The 25,735-nt window shown below is 40.1% G+C and overlaps 1 protein-coding gene and 1 long non-coding RNA gene across 29 annotated transcripts in view; one reads left to right on the forward strand and one right to left on the reverse strand.

Annotated features, from left to right (window-relative positions):
* Positions 1-441: 441 nt before the first annotated feature.
* LOC148223006 (uncharacterized) lies at positions 442-10,191 on the reverse strand. 2 transcript variants are annotated; one of them, XR_015805132.1, is made up of 3 exons: positions 10,077-10,191; positions 8,201-8,315; positions 442-598 (listed from the first exon to the last, which is right to left on the reverse strand). It is a non-coding gene; the product is annotated as an uncharacterized LOC148223006 (long non-coding RNA). The 2 variants fall into 2 exon arrangements; XR_015805133.1 differs by lacking the exon at positions 10,077-10,191 and adding an exon at positions 9,046-9,094.
* KCNMA1 (potassium calcium-activated channel subfamily M alpha 1) overlaps positions 10,024-25,735 on the forward strand; it is a 433,224-nt gene continuing 417,512 nt past the window's right edge. For 15 of the 27 annotated variants that reach the window (XM_088168936.1, XM_088168915.1, XM_088168920.1 and 12 more), the window contains exon 1: positions 10,231-10,939. In XM_088168936.1, the coding sequence (XP_088025062.1) occupies positions 10,631-10,939 (309 nt within the window). In that variant the 5' untranslated portion in view covers positions 10,231-10,630. Of the gene's footprint in view, positions 10,182-10,229; positions 10,940-25,735 lie in introns of those variants that run through there. The other 12 variants (XM_088168912.1, XM_088168913.1, XM_088168922.1 and 9 more) reach the window with 3 other exon arrangements.

The following is a 25,735-nucleotide window of genomic DNA, read 5'->3' on the forward strand; positions in this document are numbered from 1 at the left end:
TGTTTTAACATGGAATGAATACTGTACTGCTAGAGCTTCTCCATGACCACACTTATATCAGTGAAGTACTGTTTATTCTATGTTATATAATCTTAATATGGATTTAGGGTTCTCTAGCACTTAAAACAATGGATTTTTTTAATTGTGGGAGATTAACACATTACACATAGCTTTGCATTTCACCTGCCTTGATCCTAAGAGATGTAGAATGATTATAGAGCTTAATCTCTTCATAGACCTTAAAAAGTTCTTGATACAAAAAGAAAACACTAGAAATTTGACATTATGGAAAATCAGAGGAAAAAAAAGTCTAAATTTTAAGTTTCTTAAAGTTGATAATACCAAGTAACACTTTATAATACACATTTATACTTATAATACACATTATATATATACTTTTAACAATAGTCATAATTTAGGAAAAACAGATCAATTCAAGTACCATAAACCTGTGTAAACATTAGAAATATCCCAATCATTGCAGTTGTCAATAGACTGCATATATCAGTTTCTCACACACTGAGGATAGGTGAGTAAGAATGCATTCTCACATGTATAGCAGTGAACTTCCTTTTAGTAGAGGAGATACTGGGAAAACCTGTTGTGAGAGATAAAGACATATAACATGAAGGAGTGTATTATCAGAGACTTTGAATAAGACTTGACTGAGATGGTGAATAGGTGGAAGGTTTGTAATGAATGTGTCTCACAGCTAAACACAGTTCAGTTTTCCATTGCCTAAACCTGCATGTTAATTAATAATTAAGGATTATCTGCAGAATATCCACCTGTGAACATTTATGAAAATAATTTATGCTGCTTTTCTCCAAAGATATTGCTCCACTGATTACAAATTACCCTGTGTCTAACTATTATTAGATATGCACATGTGAATTATTATTAGATATCCACATGTATACTTCATTGATGCAGCTACAGACTTGTATTCAAAGGCAAAACTGCACCCACTGCATAAGACACAAACAACTCACACCTCTTCCCAAATAACTTATCTTAGTTCTGAACATAAGTTGAATAACAATTTGCCTATGAGAGGAAAGAGAAATTAACATCTGCCCATAGATCAGATTAAATTAAAGCTGTGGACATGAGTAGATGCAGCATACAACACTATTCAGGTTATGAAGCTTCATTCTGCCATTATTATATTGCCCAGAGGCTGCAATGAAGGTCAAAACCTCACTTCCTTTATGTCAGTTGCCATTAGGTATCCCAACATTCCACTGAATTTAGCACAGGAAAAAAAGATATTTTTGCTGCTTGCTTTTTAAGGCAGCTTTCATTTTGGCCTTGAATTCAACTATTTTGAATTCAGCCTGGGGATATTTTGTTTGATAGCTTGCTGCAGGCTTAGTACTGCATGTAGGACTGCTGCATTAGCAGAGCTCTGACACTTGACACTTATCTGTGACTACTGGTTCATATTTGATCCTTAGCAGCATCATTGACTTGTGAGGGGACATATTTGAACCTATCCATGAGAAAACAGAATATTATGGCTTCAGAATACTATTTCAGAGCTTCATCTTTTTTCAGGACTATCAAAAATAATGTCAGTTAATCACCGATCCTTCAAAAATTTTGACAAAGTTATTATTTTTTTCATTATTTTGTTAATTGAAGAACATATAGTTCCAAACAGAAAAGAAAATGTGAAGGCTATACTAATTCTGGAATTAAAGGTCACCTTTTGCATGCTAGCAAATACAGCCCCAGTAAGATATACATGCTGATGAAGTCAGCAAGCAATTAAGGACACGACTCCTACACAACCTCTTCAGCTTACTAGTCACTTAATCATACAAGGTGTCGAGCCTTGTCACCCTGGACCTACAACACATGCTTAATTTTAAACATGTGACTCGGTCACAGAATTCTGAGAGATTACTTGTGCATAACATTAGACACCTGTTTAAATGCTTTGCTGGATCAAAGCAGGAATGCCCAGCATTTTGCAGGATTGCGTGTTAAATGTGTTTTATCTCGTCCTCCTATTGGAAAAACTCTTTGGTGGATCTGTGCTTACGTAGTGGGAAGAGAAAAAGCGCCTTTACGTCTTCTGATTATGGTGAAATTCAGCTTTTCAAACTTTACTGTATGGGCTGATATTTGATGATAAAAGATTCATTTTGTTCCAATTTATTTTCAGTTGCAAATTGCCAGTTCTCAGCTATTTACCTCCAGACAAGTGTGAGAGACAAGAAAGCAAAGCAGGTCATTGCAAACACTGCTCTTCCTGAATTATGTTGAGGCTATTGTCAAAAATAAACACCAAGTTCCTAAATGTGAATATATCCCGGCGGGAGCAAAGTGTGAGTGTCATAATGAGTTGCAAAAAAATGGAGTGGTTGCTTGTAAACATATGGTCTCCCCTTTAAGGTTTTAATACGATGTCTGATGTCTGCTTTTTCAGTGTTAAGCAGATTTACACCTTATGGACATGAAATTAGCTAGTGCTCAGAGCTGTTCTTCTCAGGGGCTGGTTTCAGAACACACACACGCATCTTCACATTTTTCTTGGTTTTTACATTTAGCTGAGTTTTATGAAAATTTCCCTTGGCCTAATTGGAGCAGAGCAGCAGTACTGTCCTGCTATTGCTTTGCTCCCCAGACAATTTAAATTGTACACAGCAGATTTTGGAGCCCTACAGTACGTCAAGGCTGTGGCTGCTTTTGGGAATAACTGGCAGAGTTTCCATTGTAGGGGCTCTGACTCTGACAGCAATGACTCACTGTGGGTGCCACGTGGCAAAGTTGGCTGATGGACTTAAAAAAGAATCAGCCAATGCAAAAAGGCATCTGTAGGTTTATATTTTACAATCAAACTTCTTTTTTCCCTCTACAGCCTTTTAGTTGTGCCTTAGAAGGATCTAGAGTCAAAGCCAAATGGTTCCTAGAAGCAAGAAAATAAAGCTGCCTGGCCCACATAATCCTAGTTTGCAAGATACCAAGTAAAATGAATGGAAAGTATTAAAATATGAGGCAATAAAGATTTAATTCTCCAAATTAAAGCAATTAAAAAAAAAAGGTATTTGTCTTTGATCGTTATGGCAATACCTGAGCAGTTCTGGAATGCTGTGTTTGCAGATAGCAGCTATGGCCACAGCATGAACACTGCTGTTGGAACTGGGGGACACTCTGACTGCTCTGTGTTTTCATAGTTATGTCACACACAGGAGATAGATATAGATATAGATGATATAGATATAGATATAGATGATATAGATATAGATATAGATACAAACACAAACATACACACACACACACACACATATATATATATATATATATATATATATATATATATATATATATATATATATATATATATATATATGTTTGCTGTACTGCTATAGCAGTTGCTGTTGCTCCATTAGAAGCTTCTGGGCTTATCTACAATGGCCAACAGGTGCCAATATTTATACAAAGAACTGGAGAGCTTCCATAAAACCAGAACTGTACAGAAAGAAGTCCTGGCATTGCCCTATATATGTTTGCAGATGTTGCTGTCCTGATTTGATACAACTAGAAAAGCCCAACACAAACCATAGAGAAGTTTTACCCTACTCCTTCTTACTGCTCCCCTGCAGTGGCTCTCTGCACACCACTGCACTTCTCTGTTGTTCTATCATCATCATTCAGTGGAGGACTTGCTTCTTCTCTCTGGTTTGGCCATCAGGGCCCACTCAGAAAAAGGGGAACTAATAGTTTACTAATAGTTTAAGAGAGATATTTTAAAGGTCTTTTTATTTCTGCGATTTGTTTTCCATTTTGTTGACTGCTATTTCTGTAGCCCCTTTCTTGGTCTGTATTTTAACAGTGACTGCTACTATTCTGACTTCAGAATATCCTGATATCTTCCTACTTTCTTCTCTCCTGTCTGGAAGGAAATCTCATTAGTACAAACAGTAATAAACAGGCCCTGGTTCGCAGGAGTCAAGAGTGCTTTTAAGTGTGTAGATTCACATTTATTAAATGCAATTACAGACCTCAGACCACTCCAACATGGCTTAATTAATGTTACTTCTGAGGTCATCATTTTGCTGTCACATTTTCTCAGATTCTAGCCATGTGTTAATATTCTGTTAATGCACAAACCATACTAATTTTCCAATAAGAAGTGATCCTATTGGCAAGAAATATCACATCTAATCAAAAGCTACATGATTTGGGAAACTTGGTAAGAATGAGGAAGTATGTATGGGTCCAAGTCTTAAATAAAATACAAGGATATGCAAAAATTGCTTTTTTAAAATGATTTTTTTAAAAGCCCAAAGAAAATACTCTATGTTTACAATATTATTTTTTATTAAATTTCTATTCATACCATATGGATTAGCGTGAACAAGGGATTTTCTTTAATATTTTATTTGGCTGGATTGAGTGCAAGGGTTCCAGTACTCTGGAGATGATCACTCTGAATGACTGAGTGACCCATTAAAGCCTTCTGCTGAGGTATGTCTTTGTCCTGCCAGCTGGAGGATTTTGCCAGGTTCAGTGCCAAAATAGATCTCAATACAAAAGTTTTAACTAATTCAAGGAAATCGTTACGTAACCTCACTGCCAAGAATAGTGTTCACGTATACTGTTACAGAGAGATGTGATGAGCTCGAATATATTTGTATTTGCAAAGTACTTTGATAAGAAACTGTTACCGTGTGCAATATATTATTGTGCTAAATATGTACTTCAGTCTTTGAACAGGGATTGGGCAGATAGAAAGTAAGCTAAATAGAATTTTCAATTAATATGCGCTGAAACGGGTTGTCTAAATTCTATGAAAAAAAAATGCTAAAGATAATTTGCCATGTGCAAATATATAGTTATGTGCATATTGCTATAATCTCCTGCTAAAATTTCCTCTTTTGAGTCTTTAAGACAAGGACAGTAGATCCAACCTTATGGGTTTTACATCAAGATCTCAGAGAGAAAACATTTTGCATTGCAAAAAATCCCAGAATTATTTCACGATGTGATTTTGTTCCAGTATCTATCTAATCATTACAAATACATTATTTTTCACTCTGTTCTCAGGACAGTAGGAATAGTAAAGAATAGCACTAAAGTGAGGCTCTGAATTAATTATGCAAGACATCTGTGCTTATATCAGAAGTCTGGTTGATCCTGGGTCTCCAGCATTTGAAGTCAAGACCAAGTGCCCCACTGACCTCAGAAACACAAACCGAGCCTCTTGACTAGAAGTACTTTTTATTATTTTTTTACATTATTTCTGTGTGTAAGTGCTTGCCCTGCCACAGCTACTGATGTTATTTAAAAGCCAACAGTGTATTCTACAGAAACAACAGAAACATGAAGGAGCCTGTTGGGCTGTCGGACAGAAATCACTGGAACTTTGGGGTTTTTTTTAACCTTGGAAAGTATTTACCTTTACTGTCCCTTAAGATGCTTCCTTAACATTTACTCTGTACCTTAAATCAAAGTTTAGGAAGGTTTACATATAACCATTTAAAAAAAAAACGTTGTGGTAAACAAGTTTAGGATATATGCGTATATAAAGGCTTTTAGCCTTTTTCATTATAATTTCCCACAAGATAATAACATGCAATTGTTTTCTATAATTTCCCCGGATTCAGTTAGACCATACATGCCTGTAGGAAAAACTGGAGAGTGCACATTTATTCTCTCACATTTCTCTTCTTAAGGAAAAAAAATATTCTCTGTATAATGTTGTAATCATTTGGAGAACACATTAATCTTACAGTGACACTGTTACTCCATTCATATGTTTTATTTTATTTCCAAACTGCCATGCCAAATTAATCCCTGGTGCAATATTGTGTCACCAGTGAAGCTGTGCCACTTGCTTGGACTCTTTAGTTTTAATTGAAAGATTTATCATTCCGGAGTTTCTTTGTCTTCTGTACTTAGTACATGGATCCTTGGAAACCCTGACTGCTTTGCCATTACTGTCTCTCTTCTTTATATAGTGTATCTTTTTCTTGTTTTATTTTTAATCATGGTTTCTCTTAACGGAACTTGTGGGAAGTTTTCTCATATAAGCAAAATAAAAAACCCCATTGTGATTTGTACTTGACTCATGTAGGTACAGTTATGCAACTTTATTTAGCTTGTTGTGTGTATTGCACTTAATTAAATAATTTGTTATTGATAATGTTTAATTGGGCAAATCGTATTATGATTGAATGCAATCGCTTGTTCTTCCTCACATATTTAATTTCTAAAACCAAGAATGCCAAGGGGTTTGGATAATTGATGAACAGAGTTGGGTTTTTTTAATTGCAAAGATCCAGGATTGATGAATATTTTAAACACTTCTGTGATTCTGTGCACAGAATATCCACAAGAGGGAACTGTTTTACATAAAGAGAAGTCATTTTATTGCTGCTAAAACACTGCTTTCTGGAACGAAAATCTCCAGAATTACGTTGAGTAGGCATGCTTTGTCCTGGACTATGCTACATGGTGAGAACAGGAAAAACACAGGTCAGCACAGTGTTTGTTATGTTCAGTAAATAGTATTGTTAATCAAGTAAATTTTGAGCTCTTGCATTGACATATTAAATAGACAACTAATCTGAAAACTAATCCATTGCAGTTTTCTGTTTGTTTGGAACAGATCTCTCCAGGATGCAGAGCTTGAAAATCTTGTTTAGTTTGAAGGCAACATGAAATGGAGTTGTTGCCTCAGTAAATGAAGCATACAGCCCCAGGGGGCTTTCTCAAACTGCTTTATAAAGCCTGAACTGGAAAGCAGACCTTTCTTTATTCATAAAGGAGTAAGCTCAAATGGGACTTAATGGAAGGGGTATTCATTCAAGAATCATTTTTACCTCTGTCTATGAATAGGTGAACAAAGTACAAAGTTACCTACTTTGTTTTGTCGTTTGCAGATATTTCCTAGTAAGGAAACTTTCAACTGGTAAGGTAAGACTCACCAATTGATATCAGTATTTACTTTTCAGTGTGAGTTTCATGGTAAATATTTGTAGAACTGAGCCATATTTATGTAAATAAAAGTTTTGTTTATGCAGATAAAACAAAAGGCTTTCCCCTGGATATATAATGTAAAATTTATAAACTAGGACTCCTACTGTACGGGTTGGTTGGTTTATGAACAGTTTTTGAGCATCAGAACTTCAAAGCAGCCTTTTACAAGTGACCACAATAAATCTCCTACCCCTGTACAAATCTGGATGTAAATTTTGTGTGATCACGTTTGAATCAAATTATTTGAACATACAGACTATATTTTGTGGTGCACTTGCTTTGCTTTAGTCTGAGTTTTTCTTGAGGACCATCGTTGGTATGTGGGTCTAGTATTATGGGGATTAGATTTTAGAGGTGCCTAATGATCCAGTTTGCATCTGGAGTGCTCTTGAAACCAATGTCCACACTGCTCAGCTGCAGCAGTATTGAGTCAAATAAATACTTTTCAACTTGCACCTTCTGAATGTAAAGCAAGAAAATGTATTTTCAGACTGCAGTCTGTGTGTCAAATCTTCTGAGCCCTCTCAAAAAACAGCAAGGGAGGATGTATGTCACAGCCATAGCTTGAGAGATTCATTTCTTGTTATCTGCCAGACTGGAATATGGAAGAAATTCCACCATGCAAAAACCTTCCCAGGGCTATGCCGTGCAGCCGCTCTTCATTGTCCTCGTCTTTCAAGGTGCACAGGGCTTGTAGTTTCTATTAGCTGTAAGAGTGTCTCTAAGTACCCGGCACTTCTGAAGATCAGACATCAAGTGCTTGTGTTACAATGCTCCTGCCCTTGTTCCACTCCTGGTGTTTGCTGATGGATAAAAGGATCCCTAGGTGTGTGTGCAGCTGTGAAAAGGGTGTTCCTTAAACACCAGCACAGGAATGCAGAGCAAATGACCACGAGGACCAGGCTCAGAGCCCAGGACTCAAGGTTGTGTGATCCTGTCATGGCAACACTTTGCAGTCCAGGTGGCTTTCTAGCTGTGGGGAGGGTTGGTAATGAAAACACATGGGAAGGGGCAGCAGCTGTGGTAGCGCAGTCTGAGCTTGCATGTGGCAGCTGTGACATGCAGTTTCTTTTCAATCTGACTGGTTTTCTGCATCTAGAAATCCTCAACTAAATTCCATTACAATAGTCTCCTGGGAATGGCCTGCTTCAGGTCTGCTATGTAATTGACTGTTTTTCTCTGGGAAAAAGTAATGTAGCATTTTTCTTACCTGTATTGTATACACTTCCATAACATTATCTAATGCCTTCTCTATTCAGAGGTCCCTATTAAACCCTTCTTGAGAAAGGAAGCCTTTTCTTGAAGGAACAGACTGGAGCAGCAGACTGGAAAGAGACATCATGAAAAACTCCGAGTCAGACAAACAGTGGTGTTATTGCATGAAAAAAGTGGGGGTGATAAGGTTAGAGAGCCCCATAAAACTCATAAAATCTCATTACCTCAAGTAGAAAACAAAAACAAACAAGCCCCTGGCAGACGCATAAACAGAAACTACTAGTAGTAAAGGTTAAGAGATTACTATTTCATAATGGTGGTTCTCTGCTGGTATAGCAACTAGATAAGATGGGGGAATGTCACGCACACAAAGGCTGCTGTATTTTACCCTTGGAAAGATGTCAAGAGGATCTGCATAATACTTTGTACAGACAACCCAGTGAGTGGACCATGTGCCAAATGGAGATTTTGATTTATATATAAATGAATACATATATAGACATAAATTTCTCTGCTTTTCAACGTGAATCCGGAAAAAAAGTAGATGACTATCCAGATTTTCTTGCTGGCTTCTCCTTTCACCCCCATCCTCCCCAAGTGTGTAATTTTAAATTGTTATTTATATTCCTAAGGGTTAAATTCAGGAATGTTCTTGGGATGTGCGGCAATTTACGGTGCGTTTGCGGAGCGTTCTCACTACTTCCCCGTGTCAATTAAAGACGAGCCACGAATGCCTTCAGCGGAAAAACCCACGCCGCGGTCCCCGCTGTTTATTTCACGCTCCCTTAGCGCGTTTCCATGCCAGCTCCCCCCTCCCGCGCCGTGCGCATCCCCGGGCACCTGCTGCTGCAGCTCAACCGCGTCCTGCGAGCCCCGAGCGCGCCCCGCTCCCTCCCTCCCTCCTTCCCTCCCTCCTTCCCCCGTGCCCCCGCTGCCCCGCGGCCGCAGCCCCGGGCCCGCCGTGCCGGAGGGGCCGCGCTGGCCGTGGTGCCGCGCTGCGCTGCGCTGCGGGCGGGCGGGCGAGGGATGCGGGCGCTGGGCGCGGGGGCCCGGCGGGGCTGCGGGGGCCGGGGCCGTGACTGCGCCGTGCGTTGGCCGCTGCGTCATGACATCCTCGGAACCGGCCCCGCGCACGGCCGGCGCGGGGGGGCCGCTGCCGCTGCCCCCGCCCCACCGCGGCTGCGGAGAGCGCGGCGCGGCGGCGATGGACGCGCCAGGGCCGGCGGGACTTGTTGGACCGGCAGCTCCCCGGCGCGGCCGGGCACCGCCTCGCCGCCACCTGTGAAGCGCCCGCCTCGGCACACAGCCCCCCGCTCCCGCCTCGCCGTCCTCCGCGGCGGGCGCTCGGCGCTTCGGCGGCGCGGCGAGCGGGACCGAGCGGCCGCGGGGCGGGGAGCGCTGCCCATGGGGCGCCGGGAGCCCGCCTGAGCCGGCGCCCCCCCCCCACCCCCGGCGGCAGCGGCAGCGCGGAACCCCGGCCCGGCCGGCACCCCCGCCCCGCGGGGCCTTGGATGCGCCCCCGGAGCGGCCGCGGCTGCGGGGCCGTCGCGTCCCCCGGCGGCTCAGAGGGAGGGGCGGGAGCCGGCGGCGCCGCTGCGCGTGTGGGAGCAACAGCCTGAGCGACAGCCGGGCCCTGGAGGGAGCTCCCGAAGGATGGGCGAGGAGGCGGCGGCAGCGGCAGCGCACGCACAGATGGGCCAGCGGAGGATGAATTAGGAGCCACAGGAGGCTGCTGCCGGCACCGAGGGGGGAAGAAGAGAGGAAGGGGCTGGACTTGGAAGAGGAGGAGGAGGAGGAGGAGGGTGCGCGGGGAGGGTGACTGAGTATCGCTAATAACAAGTTAAAGACTAATAACAATAATAACAGACCACCTCCGGGAGGATCCGCGGCGGAGGCTGAGTGAGGGATCCCCGCTGGGGCCAGCGGGGTCGCAGCGCTGGGTATCTTGGAGAGACGCTCAGAGGCATCAGTTTGTGGTGGTGGTGGATGATTTTTTTTTGGGGTGGGCGGGGTAGGGGCTGTGTATGCGGGAGAAGGAAGGGGTGGGAATCTGAGGAGGAGACTATATTTTTATTATTATTTTTAATTTTTTAAAATATTATTTTCGCCGTACAAAGAGGACGCTCGGAATTCACCGGCCTGTCGGCTCCCGAGAGGGACCCGGGAATTGTGCGGTCGCTTTTCTTCACCTGCTTTTTTTTTTTTTTTTTTTTTTTTTTTTTGGTTGGTTTGGTTTTGTTTTTTTTTTTTTTGTTTGTTTGTTTGTTTGTTTTGACTGGGGGCTTTTTTATTTTTGTTACTCTCGTTATCCCTCCCCGCTGAGCAGCGGCGGCAGCAGCAATATGGCTGGTGATGGGCTTTTTGGGGGGCGCTGGCGGCGGGAGGAGCTCTCGGAAGCCCCTGCGCGCCCGGCTCGCTGTTAGCTATGGCAAATGGCAGCGGCGGCGGCTCCTACCCGGGCGGCAGCGGCAGCGGCATTAGAATGAGTAACAATATCAACGCCAACAATCTCAACACAGACTCGTCCTCCTCCCCCGTCAATGTGCCCAAGATGGATGCGCTCATCATCCCGGTGACCATGGAGGTGCCCTGCGATAGCCGCGGACAGCGCATGTGGTGGGCTTTCCTCGCCTCATCCATGGTTACTTTCTTTGGGGGACTGTTTATCATCCTGCTGTGGAGGACCCTCAAGTACCTGTGGACTGTCTGCTGCCACTGCGGGGTCAAAAACAAGGTAACTCCCCCTTCCCATCCCTTCCCTCCCCTGCTGCTGCCGGTGATGGTTTGGTGCGGTGGTGCTGGTGAGGAGGAGTAGGAGCCCAGCCTTGCAGAGCAGGACACCTGGGCGAGGTGGCGGTGGAGCGGACGCCCAGGGCTGCTGGTGGCAGTGTGCTGGCTGCTTTGGGCTTGGGGCTGCCACGGCTGCTGGGAGCTGCAGGGTGGGCAGTGTAGCTGAAGGGTGAGGGGTGGCTGCAGTCCCGAGGCGCCTCCCCGCTCCCCTTCTCTGTTCCACCCCACGCAGGGACTCGCTCCTTCGTTCTCGTCCGGTGCCATGCGAGTTACACCCGGTGTGCGACCTCGCCCTGTCACAGGCACAGGCTGGTGTAGTGGGACGGCGCGGATCACAAGTTCATATGCACCCTTGGGACCGCTTATGATGGGGTGGGAGCTTGCATATGCTGACCTAAACTCTCAGTTGCCTTGTGGAATGAGAAACTTTGGCAAAATTGAAGGCGTAAATTTCTCACTCAAGTGAATCTTTACGAAGCTAGTTCCTCTCCCTCAGAATCTTTGACGTTTCTGTGTGTTAAATTAAATGTAGCTATCTAGAAGTATTCTGTACATTTGTAAGTATTCTCTTAACCTAAGTGTGAAGTCCTTGAGGCAGCCTCTCTGCCCCTTTGATTTTTCCAGCTGGAAGAAAGCATAGGTATGTGAAGTAAGTTCAGTTTCTGCTTTGAAGAAATTTTCAAACCAAAGCTAAGAACTTGCTCAAGTCCAGACTTTCATTTTTGATTACGAAAAATGAGATAGAAAGTGTTACGGCTTTGTATTGTGAAAGTGGATTTTGACAGACCCCAAAATAGACCAGCAACTGGAGTTTCTCCCCTTCCCTTTTCACATTTTTTGAATTACAAATGGAATAATAATCTGCTTCAGTTATTCCTGGCACACAGACACCCACAAAAACACACACACCTTTTAATATATGGTTGCTAGGTTGCTGGTTTGCTTTGACGTACAGTGAGCTGTCTTCCCCTTTCTCTGGTCCCTTCCCCCTGAACACACAGCACATACACCAGCTGTAGGAAGGGCCCAGCATTGAGGGGAAACCAGGAACAAAGTGAGAGCTTGGAAAGTTACGGTTCTTTTTTGTTGTGTAGTTTGGGTTCCCTAAATGAACCCCCACATTCCAGTTGAAAGCTGAACTATTATTGTGAACTTGGCCTATCTATTGAACGAATGATTGCTGAAGGAATAAAAGCTTTTAAGTCAGACTTAAGTATCAGGAATCCTATCAGGCAGCACTACTTTTCTATAGGCATTTCATTTTTCCATTCAAAACCAAACCTGAACTTTCACAGAAAGATGTTAGCCAGGTATAATGACACAGCTCTAATGAATTTGTGATAATAAGATACTATTTCCTACAGCTGTAAAAGGCAATTTTCAAGGAAGGGTGAGCAGTGAAGACTTAACCTTTGGTTTTGTTGTGTATTTAGCATTTCTGCCTCCACAGAATGAGATGAATCTACAAAGGCTATCAGGGATCTTGAGGAAAAAGAAAAATCTGAGTGTTATTTCCTTGTGCTTCCTGCCTTGAGAGAGTAAAAAGTTAGAGACGTGTACACAGACTTCTTATGTGTGGTTTCTTGGTGGGTGCTCTTGGTCAGATAGTCCATTATTGGGACACAGCCCGTTAAAGCAGACAAGTCATTTCTTAACCAGTATAGAAAGATATGTGCAAATTGTCTTTAAAACCTCTTGGGCTAAATGTGGCAGTTCAGTAACAGGTTTTGTTGGGGGATTGAAACACTCCCAGTCCGAATAGTTTGATGTACTATGGCTGTGGCAGGTTGTAAGGTGTCACTTTATTTCATCTTTGAGACTGAAGTAGTTCCATGAATGTCATTCCCTGGGGCAGGAGGATAAAGGGCTCTGCAGATAGGGGGAGATATATGTCTCCTTTTGGATCCTGTTTGTTCCACTTGTGAGGATTTTCAAGACTCTGGCAAAGAAGAACTTTGAAGGGCTGATCCTACATTCCTTATATGATAAAATGGGAAATTGGAGGGAATTACATGCGAGGATGTTAGTTACAACTAGATATTGCAAAACACTTTTCTAGTATTTAGGGTATAAAGGCTAACTGAAGTGACAGCTGGAATTGTCTGAAACTTTGCTGTTATCAAGCATATACTTTGCTGCTTGTGAGTTGGGAAAAGCTGCTGAGGCTGCTGGTGAGAAATGTGAATGTGTATATATGCTGGGTTGGCTCTACTGGGCCTGCTACAGAAACAATTTTAGAAGAAGTAGCTCCTCCTACTGCAGGATTGAAGAAGTTTTCTGCGTGTTAGGAGTTTCCTTTCCCGTGCTGCCTCTTCTGCTGCTCCACAGGTTGCAGGGGAGTTGGGCTATCCAGCATCATCTCACTGTCTACATAAAGAGTGATCCCAGTGAGAGAGCTAAAAGAAATCTTCCTCGTGTACTTTCTGTGGCCTCTTATTGAATAATTCACATATATAGGTGAATAATTCAAAGTTACTGTGCTAACACTCATGTCTGTATCTGTTATTGCAAAGAACTGCAGAAAGTTTCATTTTTTTTCTCCCTGCTATATTCTAAGCATGACATTGTATTCCATGGATTTGTCAATGATTATCAACTTGACTTCAGGATGTAAAATGTTTTAATGACTACTTAGAAGGATTTAGAGTGTGGTTTGTTTGGAGTGTCCCCCTCTTCAATTCATTCAATTTAAAGCTGGAATTTAAAACCATGATGTAAACAGTTTAACACTTTATGGTATGAATTTTTTTTTTTCCCTTGGAGATAAGAAAGTCAAGATACTGTAAGTCAAGAATGTGAAAACTGCTAACAGAATCATCAACATTAAAATCCCATATCTAATTTATGTAATTGTATATGAATAGAACATCACTCTTAATCATGTGTTAAAAATGATTGTTGAAATTTTAGGATTTTCATGCTCCATATTTGCTTTGTGAGTTGGCATTTAAAAACAAAACTGCCAAAAAAAAAAAGGTAAATTTTTACCTTTGTTGTCAGTGTTTCATGTAGTGTGACAGTTATTACTGTCACAGCCCTTGTATTCCTTTATTTAATATGGTATATGATTTTAGATGCAATTTTTCAAAATTAGCTACAGTCTGTTTGCAACTAGCCTTGAAAAATGCTGGTTTTCTTCTCAGTGTTTACATCTACATTTTTAGTGGTGCTTAGGTACTGCAAATTAACTTGTGTGGTCATTGCTTGTTCTTTTTCCCTTGACCAACTCATTTCTGCTTGTGTATGAAAAGTAGAACATGAGATTAAACTTCACTGGGTTGGAGTCGGGCATTAGTTGTTCTTGTTTGTGCTAACAGCAGAAAAATAAAATAAATATGCATGGTGATGTACACATAGGGGCTAAATGCATATTAAACAATCTATATTATATGGATCTGCCTCTGCATTTTCTATGCTCCTGGAGGGCATTTTCTGCTGACATTATCTGGTATCATATTTTGGCTTTGAACAAACTCTAAAACCATGAAGAAAGAGCAGTGGAATGAGAGAGCACAGGTTTGGGGCACAGTCAGCTCCTGGAGCTGGTTAGTGCAGAATCAAATTGAATTTGTTTCCTTTTGAAGAATATGATACCAGACCCTTTATTGCTGCTCCTTGGTTCCCCAATGAAAGGTTCCTCTTTCTTTCATGGACCTTATGTCAGGTAGAATACTTCCTTACCATGATGCTTTCAGTGTTTTGGAAGAGCTTTTCCTCCCCACAACTTGTACATGCATAAAATGAAATTATGACTATAGGTAGCAGTTGTTAGCCTGAAATTATGAGCCCTAATAGTCTTCTTTGACCTTGGTCTACGTATTTTTGAAATGTAGTAAGTTAAGTCAATAGAAACCAAGCAATATTCCCATTTGTCTTGAATAGAAAAAAAAAAAAAATCTGGTTTTGCTGGAAATACAAGATTTTCAGAAGTAGAGTTTGAAAAGTTAAGAATTTCAACCCAGAATTCTAAAGCCTGAGAAAATTTATAAGTGGAAAATTTAAGTTGTCCATAAAACAAGCAGTATATTCATTCCAAGCTGACTCTTGTGTGGGCGAAGTTTGTTGGTTTCTGAGCAATACCTGCATAAACGCCCTCTCCAAATAAAGAAACGAATTTGAGGCACGATCAGTTGAGAAGAGTTTGAGTGCCCATTGGAAGACACGTGTGGCCACATAATGCAGGAGATCCCTTCTGCATTTAAACCTGTGTGTGGAATCACCTTGACTCTCCTGAAGATGTACTGGGCAGCAGCGTGCCATGAACAACTGGGCGGCTCAAGGGATTAGCGGGAGCTGTAATGCATTTTGCTGCTCAGTCACATGCCCAGCCTGGCTCAGGCAGTCCTGTCCCATGGCTGTCAGGTGGTCTGCATACAGTTACTCCTCACCAGACAGGTTGCCAGATGAGAGGTGGCCATGGTGGAGAGGTCAAGGTCTGAAAGAAAAGGTACTCACAGCCTTTTGCAGGTGGTGTTTCTACAAGAAGAGAAAGGTGCTGGTGTGGAGAGGTGTGTGCTGCTGTTTCCCGTGCTCTGAAAAGGAAGATAATTCTGGCTCTCTGGAGCTTGTAAAAGATTTCACATTTTATAAACACATGCTAAAATAGGTTATGCTTGCAGAAAAGAGAATGCGTAGACAAGGATTTAACCTGTAAACCAAACATTCCCAACCAAAATATTATTTTGGTACATTATCATACTTATTCTCAAGGCTTTGCAACACATACACATTTTAGAAGAACATCTGCATTCGAAAATAACTTGAAAATCTCACATTTGCAAATCTGTAAGTGCTGGTTGAAAGCCATTAAATTTCACCTTTTTCCCAGTTTAGCTCAATAGAAGAAATGCCTGTAATAGCAAACAAAAAGCTTTTAAGTAACACTGATCCGTGTGCTCAGTTTTGATGCGTTGGGATTTCTGAATGCAGAATGAGGGCAGTTTACAGCCCTAGAGACAGAAACACTGAACATTTAGAGAGCACTAGCCCTAAATATAATCTCTGTGGGGATGGGATCCAATGATGATAATTAAGACCAGCAATGATGATACTTGTATGTTCTGTATTATTGCAAGAAACTGGATTGTGAACCTTAGTCATTGAGTGCCCTTCCTGGGACAAATCCTGAAAAGAAGCTGTAATTTCTGTTCAGGCGCAACACAGAGCAGCAGTCAAGTGTTCCTTCTGAGATTGGCTCTGCTATTCTGTGGAATCCAACTCAGAGTGACAAAAGTTTATATGAATTTCAGGGCTGGCTGGTGGTAATTCCTCAGCAGGATCGAGGTGTATGTAGTTCAGTAGCAGCAAGGTATCCTGTAGTGTGAAGCTGGGAGGGCAGCAGTCACTGGGGAGGTGTAAATATGAAAATATAACACTAGATGAAATTGGGGGACAGGGTGTTCCCTTTGGTTCTGCTAAACACACCTAGTCACATTGCATAAAACTCTGTATTCTACATGTATGAAAATTACTGAATTATCAGAAGTCTGTGGAGGGCATTGTGAATGCAGCTTGTGGAGGTTTTCTAAGGGTAAGATTGCTGAAACATTATGTGTGGGTGTTAATGGTTAAAAAATATTTTTCTCCCGCACATATGATTTTAGTGGCAAAAGGAAAGGAACTACACTTTAAAAATCTGTGTTTCTCTTGTGGGTTTATATGCTGCTACATGGCTGAAGGTTTAGAATCATAGAATAGCTTGAGCTGGGAGGAAGCTGTGAGGATCATTGAGTCCAGCTCCCTACTCCTTGCAGGAATACAATGCCTGACTGAGAAGTGAGTGCAAAACTCTGCTAGATCACAAGACTACGCTGGCATTTATGCGAAATTACACAGGGCTAAATACACCAATTCCAAATTAGACCTCATGGTTTGTCAGCGTGGGCACTTTTGTCTGGGACACACAGGTCACCTTGGGTGACAGTGGAGGGTGGAAAAGCAGCAGGGTCTGAGTAGAGGAGAAAGAATTATACCTATCTTCCATGCCTGTCAGAGACAGATTGGTCAGAAAGGGCCCATTTTGAATCCTGATGGTATTTATAGCCTGAGAATACATCGGGTTTGCATCTTTGAGAGGAACACTTCATTTCCATATATAGTATACATGGTTCTGTTTAAATGAATGTGCTGCCACTGAAATGTGTTGAGTTTCGTTTGCTTTGAGATGATATATTGCATGTATTTGTCTGTTTGAGAGTTACAGAAACGAGAGAGTTATCCAAGGTCTGGTGAAATAGAGGGAAGCAGTCCTAATAACTTCAATGGCTTTGGACCCAGGCCTAGATGTTCACAGTGTCCTAGATGAATCAGATTTTTATAAAAAATAATATTCTAATGTTAACATTTAAAGCTTTTAAAAGCTTTTTTCTTTTATTGTAGCAAGTTGTATTTACTTGGTTTGTGGCCATTATGTCTGAGATTTCAACATCAGGAACATAATATTTAAAAGTCACACATGGTATGTTTCCATTCCAGTCAAGAATTACACCTTCTGCCAGGCTTCCTTTGGAAAGCAAAACCTGAGTGCTTGAATGGCTGATAATATCCTATAAGGGCATCTCTCCTGCAAGCTGATGTGCAATGGTAAATATTGGCTCTTTTTTTAGAACTGCAGTAAGTGCACATTTAGTGGAACTGGCAGAGGTCCTTTCCCCCATGGAGCCCCTGCAGAACAGACACATGTGCAGCTGCAGCCCTGAGTCCTGGAAACCTTTTTCCATGTCCTGAGCTTCACTACCTAAGTTAAGTATCAGAACTGGTAACATAGAGTAGAGAAAATACACCGAATTCATCATCACCAGGAGACAGAAATGGGGAGGAGTACTGTAACCTTGTCAACAATTGCAGCGTCACACAACAACTGAGTAGCTTATCACTGTAGCTGTTAAATACAGGTCTACTGTGTTGCTTTTTTATTGCTCTTCATATAATAAATTTATAATACTTATAAAATATAAGTTTTTCTTCCCCTTTGTCCAAGTAAATAATGACTAAATATTTTGGCATACTTGGTTATATTTAACTAATTTTTCTTTATCTAATGGCTTAGCTGTTCTTTTTTTTTTAACTAAAAAGGTGACTCACTTTTAATATGCTATTATTATTATTATTAGTAGTAGTAGAGAGATTAACATTCCTGGTGTTGGATTAATTTTCTATTTTAAGTATAGGGAAAACATTGATACAGATATGTCTAAAAAAACCTTGAAAAACATTTGAAAATGGTGATTTTAATATTGCAAAAATAAAGAGAAATGTATTATAATTATTTTTTTGTTTAAACATCTTGTAAGTTTTCTAGTTTAAACAATGTTCAACTCATTTTAGTTGTGATTATGCATCGATATTCTGCAGGACAGAAATTACTTGGAATGGGGTACTGGCCTCTGTGACCTATAGTGGTCCTAGCTGGTGTAGAGCACTTCAGGTGCTTCAGATATGGAGAGTCCTTTGGCTAGAGGTGATTTGACATCACTTTTTTTTGAAAGTGAGTTTGCAAATCAACAGGCAGAAGGTTTGTGATGTTCTTACATTTTCTAGGTTATCATACTAAAAGTATCGTTTCATAAAGAAGCTGACAAACTCCACTTGGGTTTTGAAGATTGAAGGCAGAAAATCTTATTCCTTTTAGTCACAAGAACAGCTTAGGTAGGAGAAAATATTGCAGAGTCTGTCTATATACTGTGCAAACCTTTTTCCCCATGAGGGATTTTTTTTAATGCTTTGATGATGCATTTTTGATAGATTGGTTTTGTTATATGGGAAGTTTTTCCAGCATTTGGTGTTCGTTTTCTTATACCATATATATACAAGACACACCTAAAGGCTTCTGATTCCTTCAGGATCAGAAACAGGAGACTACTGACTTTATGTTTGCATTTTTTCCTGTCACTTAAGAAGATTCTCAGCTGTAAGGTTACATCTTTCTTTCACCCTTTATGAGTCTGGCTTCTGGTTTAAGGCCATACAAAATTTTACCAGACTAAATGCTGGTTTTCCTCCTTTGACACTGCCTTAGATGTGTAACTTCTGGTGTCTTTTTGTGAGCTAGAAGAGCTGAATTCATATTACAGATCTCTTGTTCTTGAAAGAAAACAACACAAAAAACTTCACCGTTTTGATATTTGAAAAAAATAATTTTGGTTGCCTTGCTGGAATGTGTCCCTAGGATATAATAAAATTTTAATTCATGAAAGTGGAAAATGCTGTCCAAGCTGTGGAGCTTTGACTCTGCCTGTGTGATGTAAATGATAAAGTTTTAATGTTAACTTGGATGATATGTACGATAGAAGACCGTGGTATCTTTGTGTTGCCAACTGAATGATTCTCTGTTATTCTGGGAATGAAAGAAACAAGCATTTGGTTTTTCTTATTTTCAATTTGTGTATTTATAGTTGTTATTAAGTTATGAATATTTTTTTAAAGAAAACTTACACAGCAGTTATTTAGGTTAATATGTGGAACTTGCATCGCTTGCACAAAGTAGCTGTTTAGACATCAAAATTTCTATTTAAGATCTTAATAAGGTCTTAATCTGAATTGATTTCAGTCAGTTTCAGTTCATTTCAGAAAGAGGTATTGTTCTTGAAAACTTTTTTCATTATTTAGATGTTTGTTTGTGAACATAGCAGCTAAAAGCCATGTATCTTTTTTTTTTTTTAATTTAATGTTGACCTTACACATCATATTCTGGACTTGAGTTGGATTTACTTAATCCCCTGGCTTCTCTGTATATATATACAGGGGAAGGTAGTCAAGTGTTTGTAAAGTTATGCACTGTTTTAAAGCTCTATAAAGCAATACTGTCTCTTACATTAACATCTAATAGTCTTAGTTGTAATTTTCGTTTAGCTAAGAGGTTGATACCCAGTAATAAAAATATGTATATTTTGAGCTGATTGCACTTGGAAATAACTGTAATAAAAATTAGGTTAAAAATAACTTTTCATGCTTCCATTTTGAAAATGTTACAATTTCTGTGGCTACAGTTGCTTTAATAAACCTGTATACAAGCTTTTGTCTTTATTGGCTGTTCATGCGATGCTCTTTGGGTTTCGTGTTCTTTAAACTGTTCTTTTTATTTTTTAAACAAAAAAAGCAGACACAGAATGTTATTAGCCTGTTTGCTTTTTATACATAAAGAGATAGAATAATCAGTTTTGAAGATTTCTTCCTGCAGCAGCTGAAGAATACTGCAGAAGGGATTCCAAACTTGCATCAGGTGCAACAAGAAAGTAAAAAAGTTACTAATTATTAAAATCCTTCATTAATGCTCAGCCAGGGTGTCGGTGGGTCCTGCTGAGAAAAGGGTCACATCATAAAGTGAGTTGATTTAAGGAGTGTGGGTGGGTGTGTTGGAGGTGATGGACAGAACTCCAGACTGGCATCCAGCATTGAACTCTGCTGCTCCTGAGTGCTCTTGAATGTGTGGGAATACCAGTTTGTTTTAGAGCATAGCTGAGTGCATAATCATTGCTGTGAAGGGGTCCAAGCTGCATTTTGCACTGTTTGCAGCTACTTCATGATTTGGTTTGAAGGTGATGTGAGCCATACCTCATTTGATCTAATGCCTGTTGAAGTTAAGTTACAGCACTTACAACTTTTTAAAACACAAATTTAATCCATCAGAGCAAGTGAAGTGTTTGGTGGCAGCAGAATTTTTTTATTTAGTCTTCTAAGGCTGGGCTTACTATATTGAGGTGCTGGTTTGACAGTGCTAATAAATCCAGACTTGAATACTGTGAGACTTGCTGTGAGGCACCTGAGCTGTGTTTACTGGTAGGTAGTGGTAGCTCCAGATCCTAAATTTTTCTATGGGTTTTAAGGCATTTCTACTGAGCAGAAATGGTTTGATAGGTAAAAATTGAACACTGAAAGGTTTAAAAAGAGAGGTTGTTCCATTATTGCCATGCTAAATATTGATTTCATGGTGTCCTTTGGAGGATAGGGTTTTGTTGACTGGAGCATGTAGACTGGAACAACTTTTGAGGGTAAGCTGCAGCTTTCCCAGTGTGGTTAGGTGGATTCCCTTCAGGTATGTAGGAAGAGGAGCTCCATCAGCACACCTGATCTGCTCTACCTGCTCATGGGCCTGAAATCCCTGCATCTGGGTTGAATTAATCTTGAGGGTAAAAATGCTGAAGTGCAGCAGTTGTGGAGCTCCTTTATTCTCTTATTTGTGTCTTGACCCTCCTAAAGGTAAAGTTAACTGTGCTTGTAAGGAAGAAGTCTGGATAAACTTTTTAAGTATCTGGCTTAATTTTCTGTTTTTAACCAGTGCCCAATGCCTGTACTGCTGCTCACAATTGGTCTTTCAGAGAGCTGTTTTGTGTGTTGTGCCATAACTGACTCGGGGGTGAAGCTTATGCACATGGACTTTGTGCTGGCCCTGGAGGGCTCCTGGGGCAGCCTGGCTGCTGGGGATGGGCTGGTGAACCTGCTGGCAAAGGGCATGGTCAGGCTGAGACACTGCATGGTACCTTCCTGCTCTAAAATGTCACAGGTGCTGGGTGTGTCAGAACTATTGATTAATTTCAGCACAACAATTCCAAAAGGACTCTGTTTGTTTTTTTTTTTTTAACTTTTTTGATCTTCTGAGAACCTTGGCAAATGTATGAAATCTGTATGGATAAAACTGTTATCACTTGCTGTGGCAGAAAGGTGAAGAAAATGGTTTGGACGGGCCACTTAAGGCATCTGCTGCCTTTTTTATCTGATCTGAGATAACAGGTGCTAGAGCTTAGTGCCCAGGCTGCTTTCAGGGTGTTTTTCCTATAGCTGTGAATTTGAGTTTTATTTTCAAAATATTTATTAGAAGAAGAGAGGAAGGTAGCAACTGCTCAAATGAAAGGTAAAAGTTCTAGAAAAGCTTCTGGCAATATAAACAGACTTCTTGAGGTTGTGTCTCATGAGTATTTGTGTTCTCCTGGCTCAGTGAAAAATGTTTATGAATAAAAAGTAAAGGAATAATTTAAAGTTAAGACTGCTTTTCTAACTGTTTTTCAGGTTGAATTGTCTTTTCCTTGGGACAAGCAGTTTTGGTCCTAGGTATGGATTTTTTTCAGCAGTGAGCACAGGGTGTAATTTCCATTGATTTGTAATATACTCTTCGGATTTTAAATGGTGTATAAGTGTGGGTTACTGCTACAACTTCTATGGAAAATAAATACATGAGTTAAAATTGATGGCTCTACTGGTTATAGGTAAATGAGAGCTGAGAGCTGATGAAAATGACAGTGCAGATTCTGAGCTTTACGACCATAGCAGTGTTTTGGCTCTTAACGTCAGTGAAAGTATAGGGGGTTCTTCACCCCTTTAATTATATTGCTGTTGGATCTTGGATGCCTGGTTTTACATTGTCAGCTGATTTGGGTTAATTGGGCTGCTTGCTGATAATTTATAAGACCATCAAGTTAAAGTATTAGATGATTAAAGCCACTGAGATTGGCTCGGTTGGTCAGGGTGCAGTGTTAACACCAAGGCTGTGGGTTCAGTCCCTGTATGGGCCATTCACTGAAGAGCTGGACTCGATGATCCTTGTGGGTCCCTCCCAACTCAGAATATCTGTGATTCATTCTTCTCTTAAACAAGCCTAAACCCTTACAAATCAATTATTTTAAATTTTTTGAAAAAATCATTCGGTGCAGATCTTGTAGCAAAAGCTACTTTTATAGAAGACAATTTTAAAAATAATCATTATAGGCTGCAGAATTTAATTATAGGTTGTTTCTGTTTGTCCTCTGGCCTCAAGCATTTGATTAGATTATGTAGTCTGGAGTTAATGCTCTACATCTCACCAGACTTCTGAAGGTGAAAACCTAAGATTCTTGTTTAGTTGTGTGACGTTTGGAGCTAAAACTTTGTGCAAATATGTTAATATCAGAAAAGATGCAGTGTATCTGTTATGGAGACAGACCCTGGAGAATTGGCATCACTTACTAGTGATGCAAGCTGGTTTGTGTTTTGTAATGATACGTTTTAGTAAAACTAATGCCCGTGCTGTGTGTCAATGCTTCGGCATCATTTAAGTTCTGTTTAGAGGGCTGAAAGGCTTATGTTTTTTGTAGCATTTTGTGCAAGCGGGAAAATTCATTACTGGAGCTCTAGGATGTCGTTGTGAAACGTTCCACCCGCCACAGGGAGGACTGTGCCTTCAAAATTTAACTTGGCAATTTGGAAGATCTGAACGGTTTTTCTATTGTGGTGTTCTGAGAGGTCACCTGGTTTTGCTGGCTTAGTTATGCCAGATCCTCTTACCAGCTTTGACAAAGGAGTGAGCCTCTGCCCCATGCATCTTATGATGTAAAAGCAGATAATAAGGAGGAGGACAGTCAAAGAACTGGTATTTCCCAGTCCATGTAAAGCAACCTGGTGATTAAGATAAGCACATTATTTAATTAACATGCATCCACTCTCCCCTTATGAAGGGAATGTAGTTTGAGTCCTTTAGAGCAGTTACTATTTTAAAGAGCTACAGGTAGTTACAAATTCCTGTCCTGTTCCAAGTTCCTGTGAAGATTTATTTTTTATATGAGCAGAGAACAAAAAGGAATTAAAAAAAAAAACACTTTAATTTTGATGGGATGAAATTTTACCTGTAGTATATTGAATTTTTAGGAAGGGAAAAATAACATGATGGAGGGAATGAAAGCTGATGACAAGGAGGAGGGATTGTGTCTAGTTCAGTAATGCAGGGCATGATATTCACTTTATGTGCACTCAGAATATGCTTGCTTCAATGACATAAAAAAACCACAGTTTTTGAGTTCTCGTATCCACATTGGATTTAAAGAATAATCTTTTAGGTTCTAGGAAAGTTCTCACTTAAACATACTGGTGGCTTGTTGATTTTACTATTTTTAGCTTCTTTGAGCAGCACGTGTTCTCCTGAGATATTTATTTATGAATGTTGTATTCGGTTCTTAAAAGGAAAATCTCTCTCTGTCTAGATTCTTTTTCTGTATCCAAGAAAGGAAAGGACCAGGGTTCTTGTCAGTGCTTTACTTCTTGGAAATCCTAGGAGACAGAGTAAATTAATTAAATCTAAAATGGATCCATCTGGTAGTGCTAGCAATGCCAGGGGAGAACAGGTGAAAGAATCTGAGCCAAAGAAAACATATAGTGCATTATATAACATGTCAAGTTCCTTGTGACATATTGCTATCAGAAGGCTAATCTTGGTTTTAGGCTTTTTACTTTTAGTTTAATCTTGTTTTTAAATCAGAGGGTTAAGGGGTAGTTGGAAATTCTTGTTTCTATTGCATTTAAAAAAGAAAAATTCATTATTAATAAAAGGCAAATGTATTTAGTCCAACATGTGAGAAACTCACCATTCTCTTTATAGATTTGTTTGAAAATACATGGGTTGACATCATTTGAAACAAAAATGAAATGAAGTCAATTTTGGAAAAATAATTTATCATTTAAATTTAGAAAGCTGTTAGTCAAAACAAAAATCATGAAAGGTATGGTGCCAACTCAGTTTTGACCCCAGATTTGTATAAGAAGAATACCAAACGTCTATGCAGGCTTTTTTGTTGCCAAAATTACCTTGTTCAAATTCACAGCAAGATTTTCAAGGTAGTGATTGCATCAGTGGGAATAGGAATATAAAAATGACTGTAAAAATTGAATTGTATTACCTGTTTTGGGAGGCATGAAAAGATAAACAGTATAAATGCTGGGAGGAAATGAATTAGGTTAGAGGGGGAATGGCAATGAGGAGATGAAGGGATGGTGTCTGCTTCCAGCACAGGGTTCGAGTCTGGCAGGGCTCCCAGCACATTCCCATTTTATTATGGCCCCAGTTTGACATGGGGTGTGTCATTGCCCGTGTTATGGGGCACATGGCTGAGGGAATGCTGCTCATGTGCAACCTCTGGGGAAATCTGTTTCATCAGGCCAGGTGCCTGGGCCTTTTGGCATGACTTTGAAACAAGTAGAGAAAATAGGCCATAGAGCTTTTTGGAACTTAGGAGCTTAGTAGCTAGATCTTTATCCAGCTTAAAAAAAAATCCATCTCATTATCTACCTTTAAGTCAAATTCCATCCTTGTCTTTTTTTTTTTTTTTTTTTTTTTTTCTTTTCAGCATCCTCTGTTCTTTATTTCATGCTTAAGTTTCACTTTTTTTTTTTTAGTTAAAAAATCCCAACAAACCTCAGTGAGAACATTTCATGTGAAGGCTGGAAGGAGCAAGTCTTGTTTGTCCCACTTGAATTTGTAACTTTGAAGTGGAAGATTTTGGGTGGTTTGTAAGATTAATATAAATGTTGGTTGTCTTCTTATAGTGGAAAGAATTGAATTCCATTTTTGATAAATGATTTTCAGGAGAAGATACTTTTCCCCAAACTAGAGTACTTTCAAAACACTAATACAGTTTCAAGAACTAGGGGAAGGGCAAAGATGATGCAGAAATTAAGTTTGTTTTTTTTTTTATTGGTCAGGTAAGAAATATTTTAATTATTAGTCTTATATTTTACTTTGTTTTGTAATGCCAAAACCAAAGGCAGTTAATAGCTTGATTCATGCTGGTTTATCAGCAATCTTATTTTGACAAGTGTTTATAGCTTTCAGGAGTTGCTTCCATATTAGAAGTTAACTTGTTGATCTTAAAATTCTGTGCAGTACATCAGTTCTACTCTCTGCTGAGCTGTACTGTCTGAATGTTTCCATTCCTAGGGTATGGCTATATAAATATTTGTGTAAAATATGAATTTATAGATAATATGTATGTATGTATAT

The sequence above is a fragment of the Sturnus vulgaris genome, chromosome 8, assembly GCF_052056855.1.
Source record: "Sturnus vulgaris isolate bStuVul1 chromosome 8, bStuVul1.hap1, whole genome shotgun sequence".
NCBI lineage: Eukaryota > Metazoa > Chordata > Aves > Passeriformes > Sturnidae > Sturnus > Sturnus vulgaris.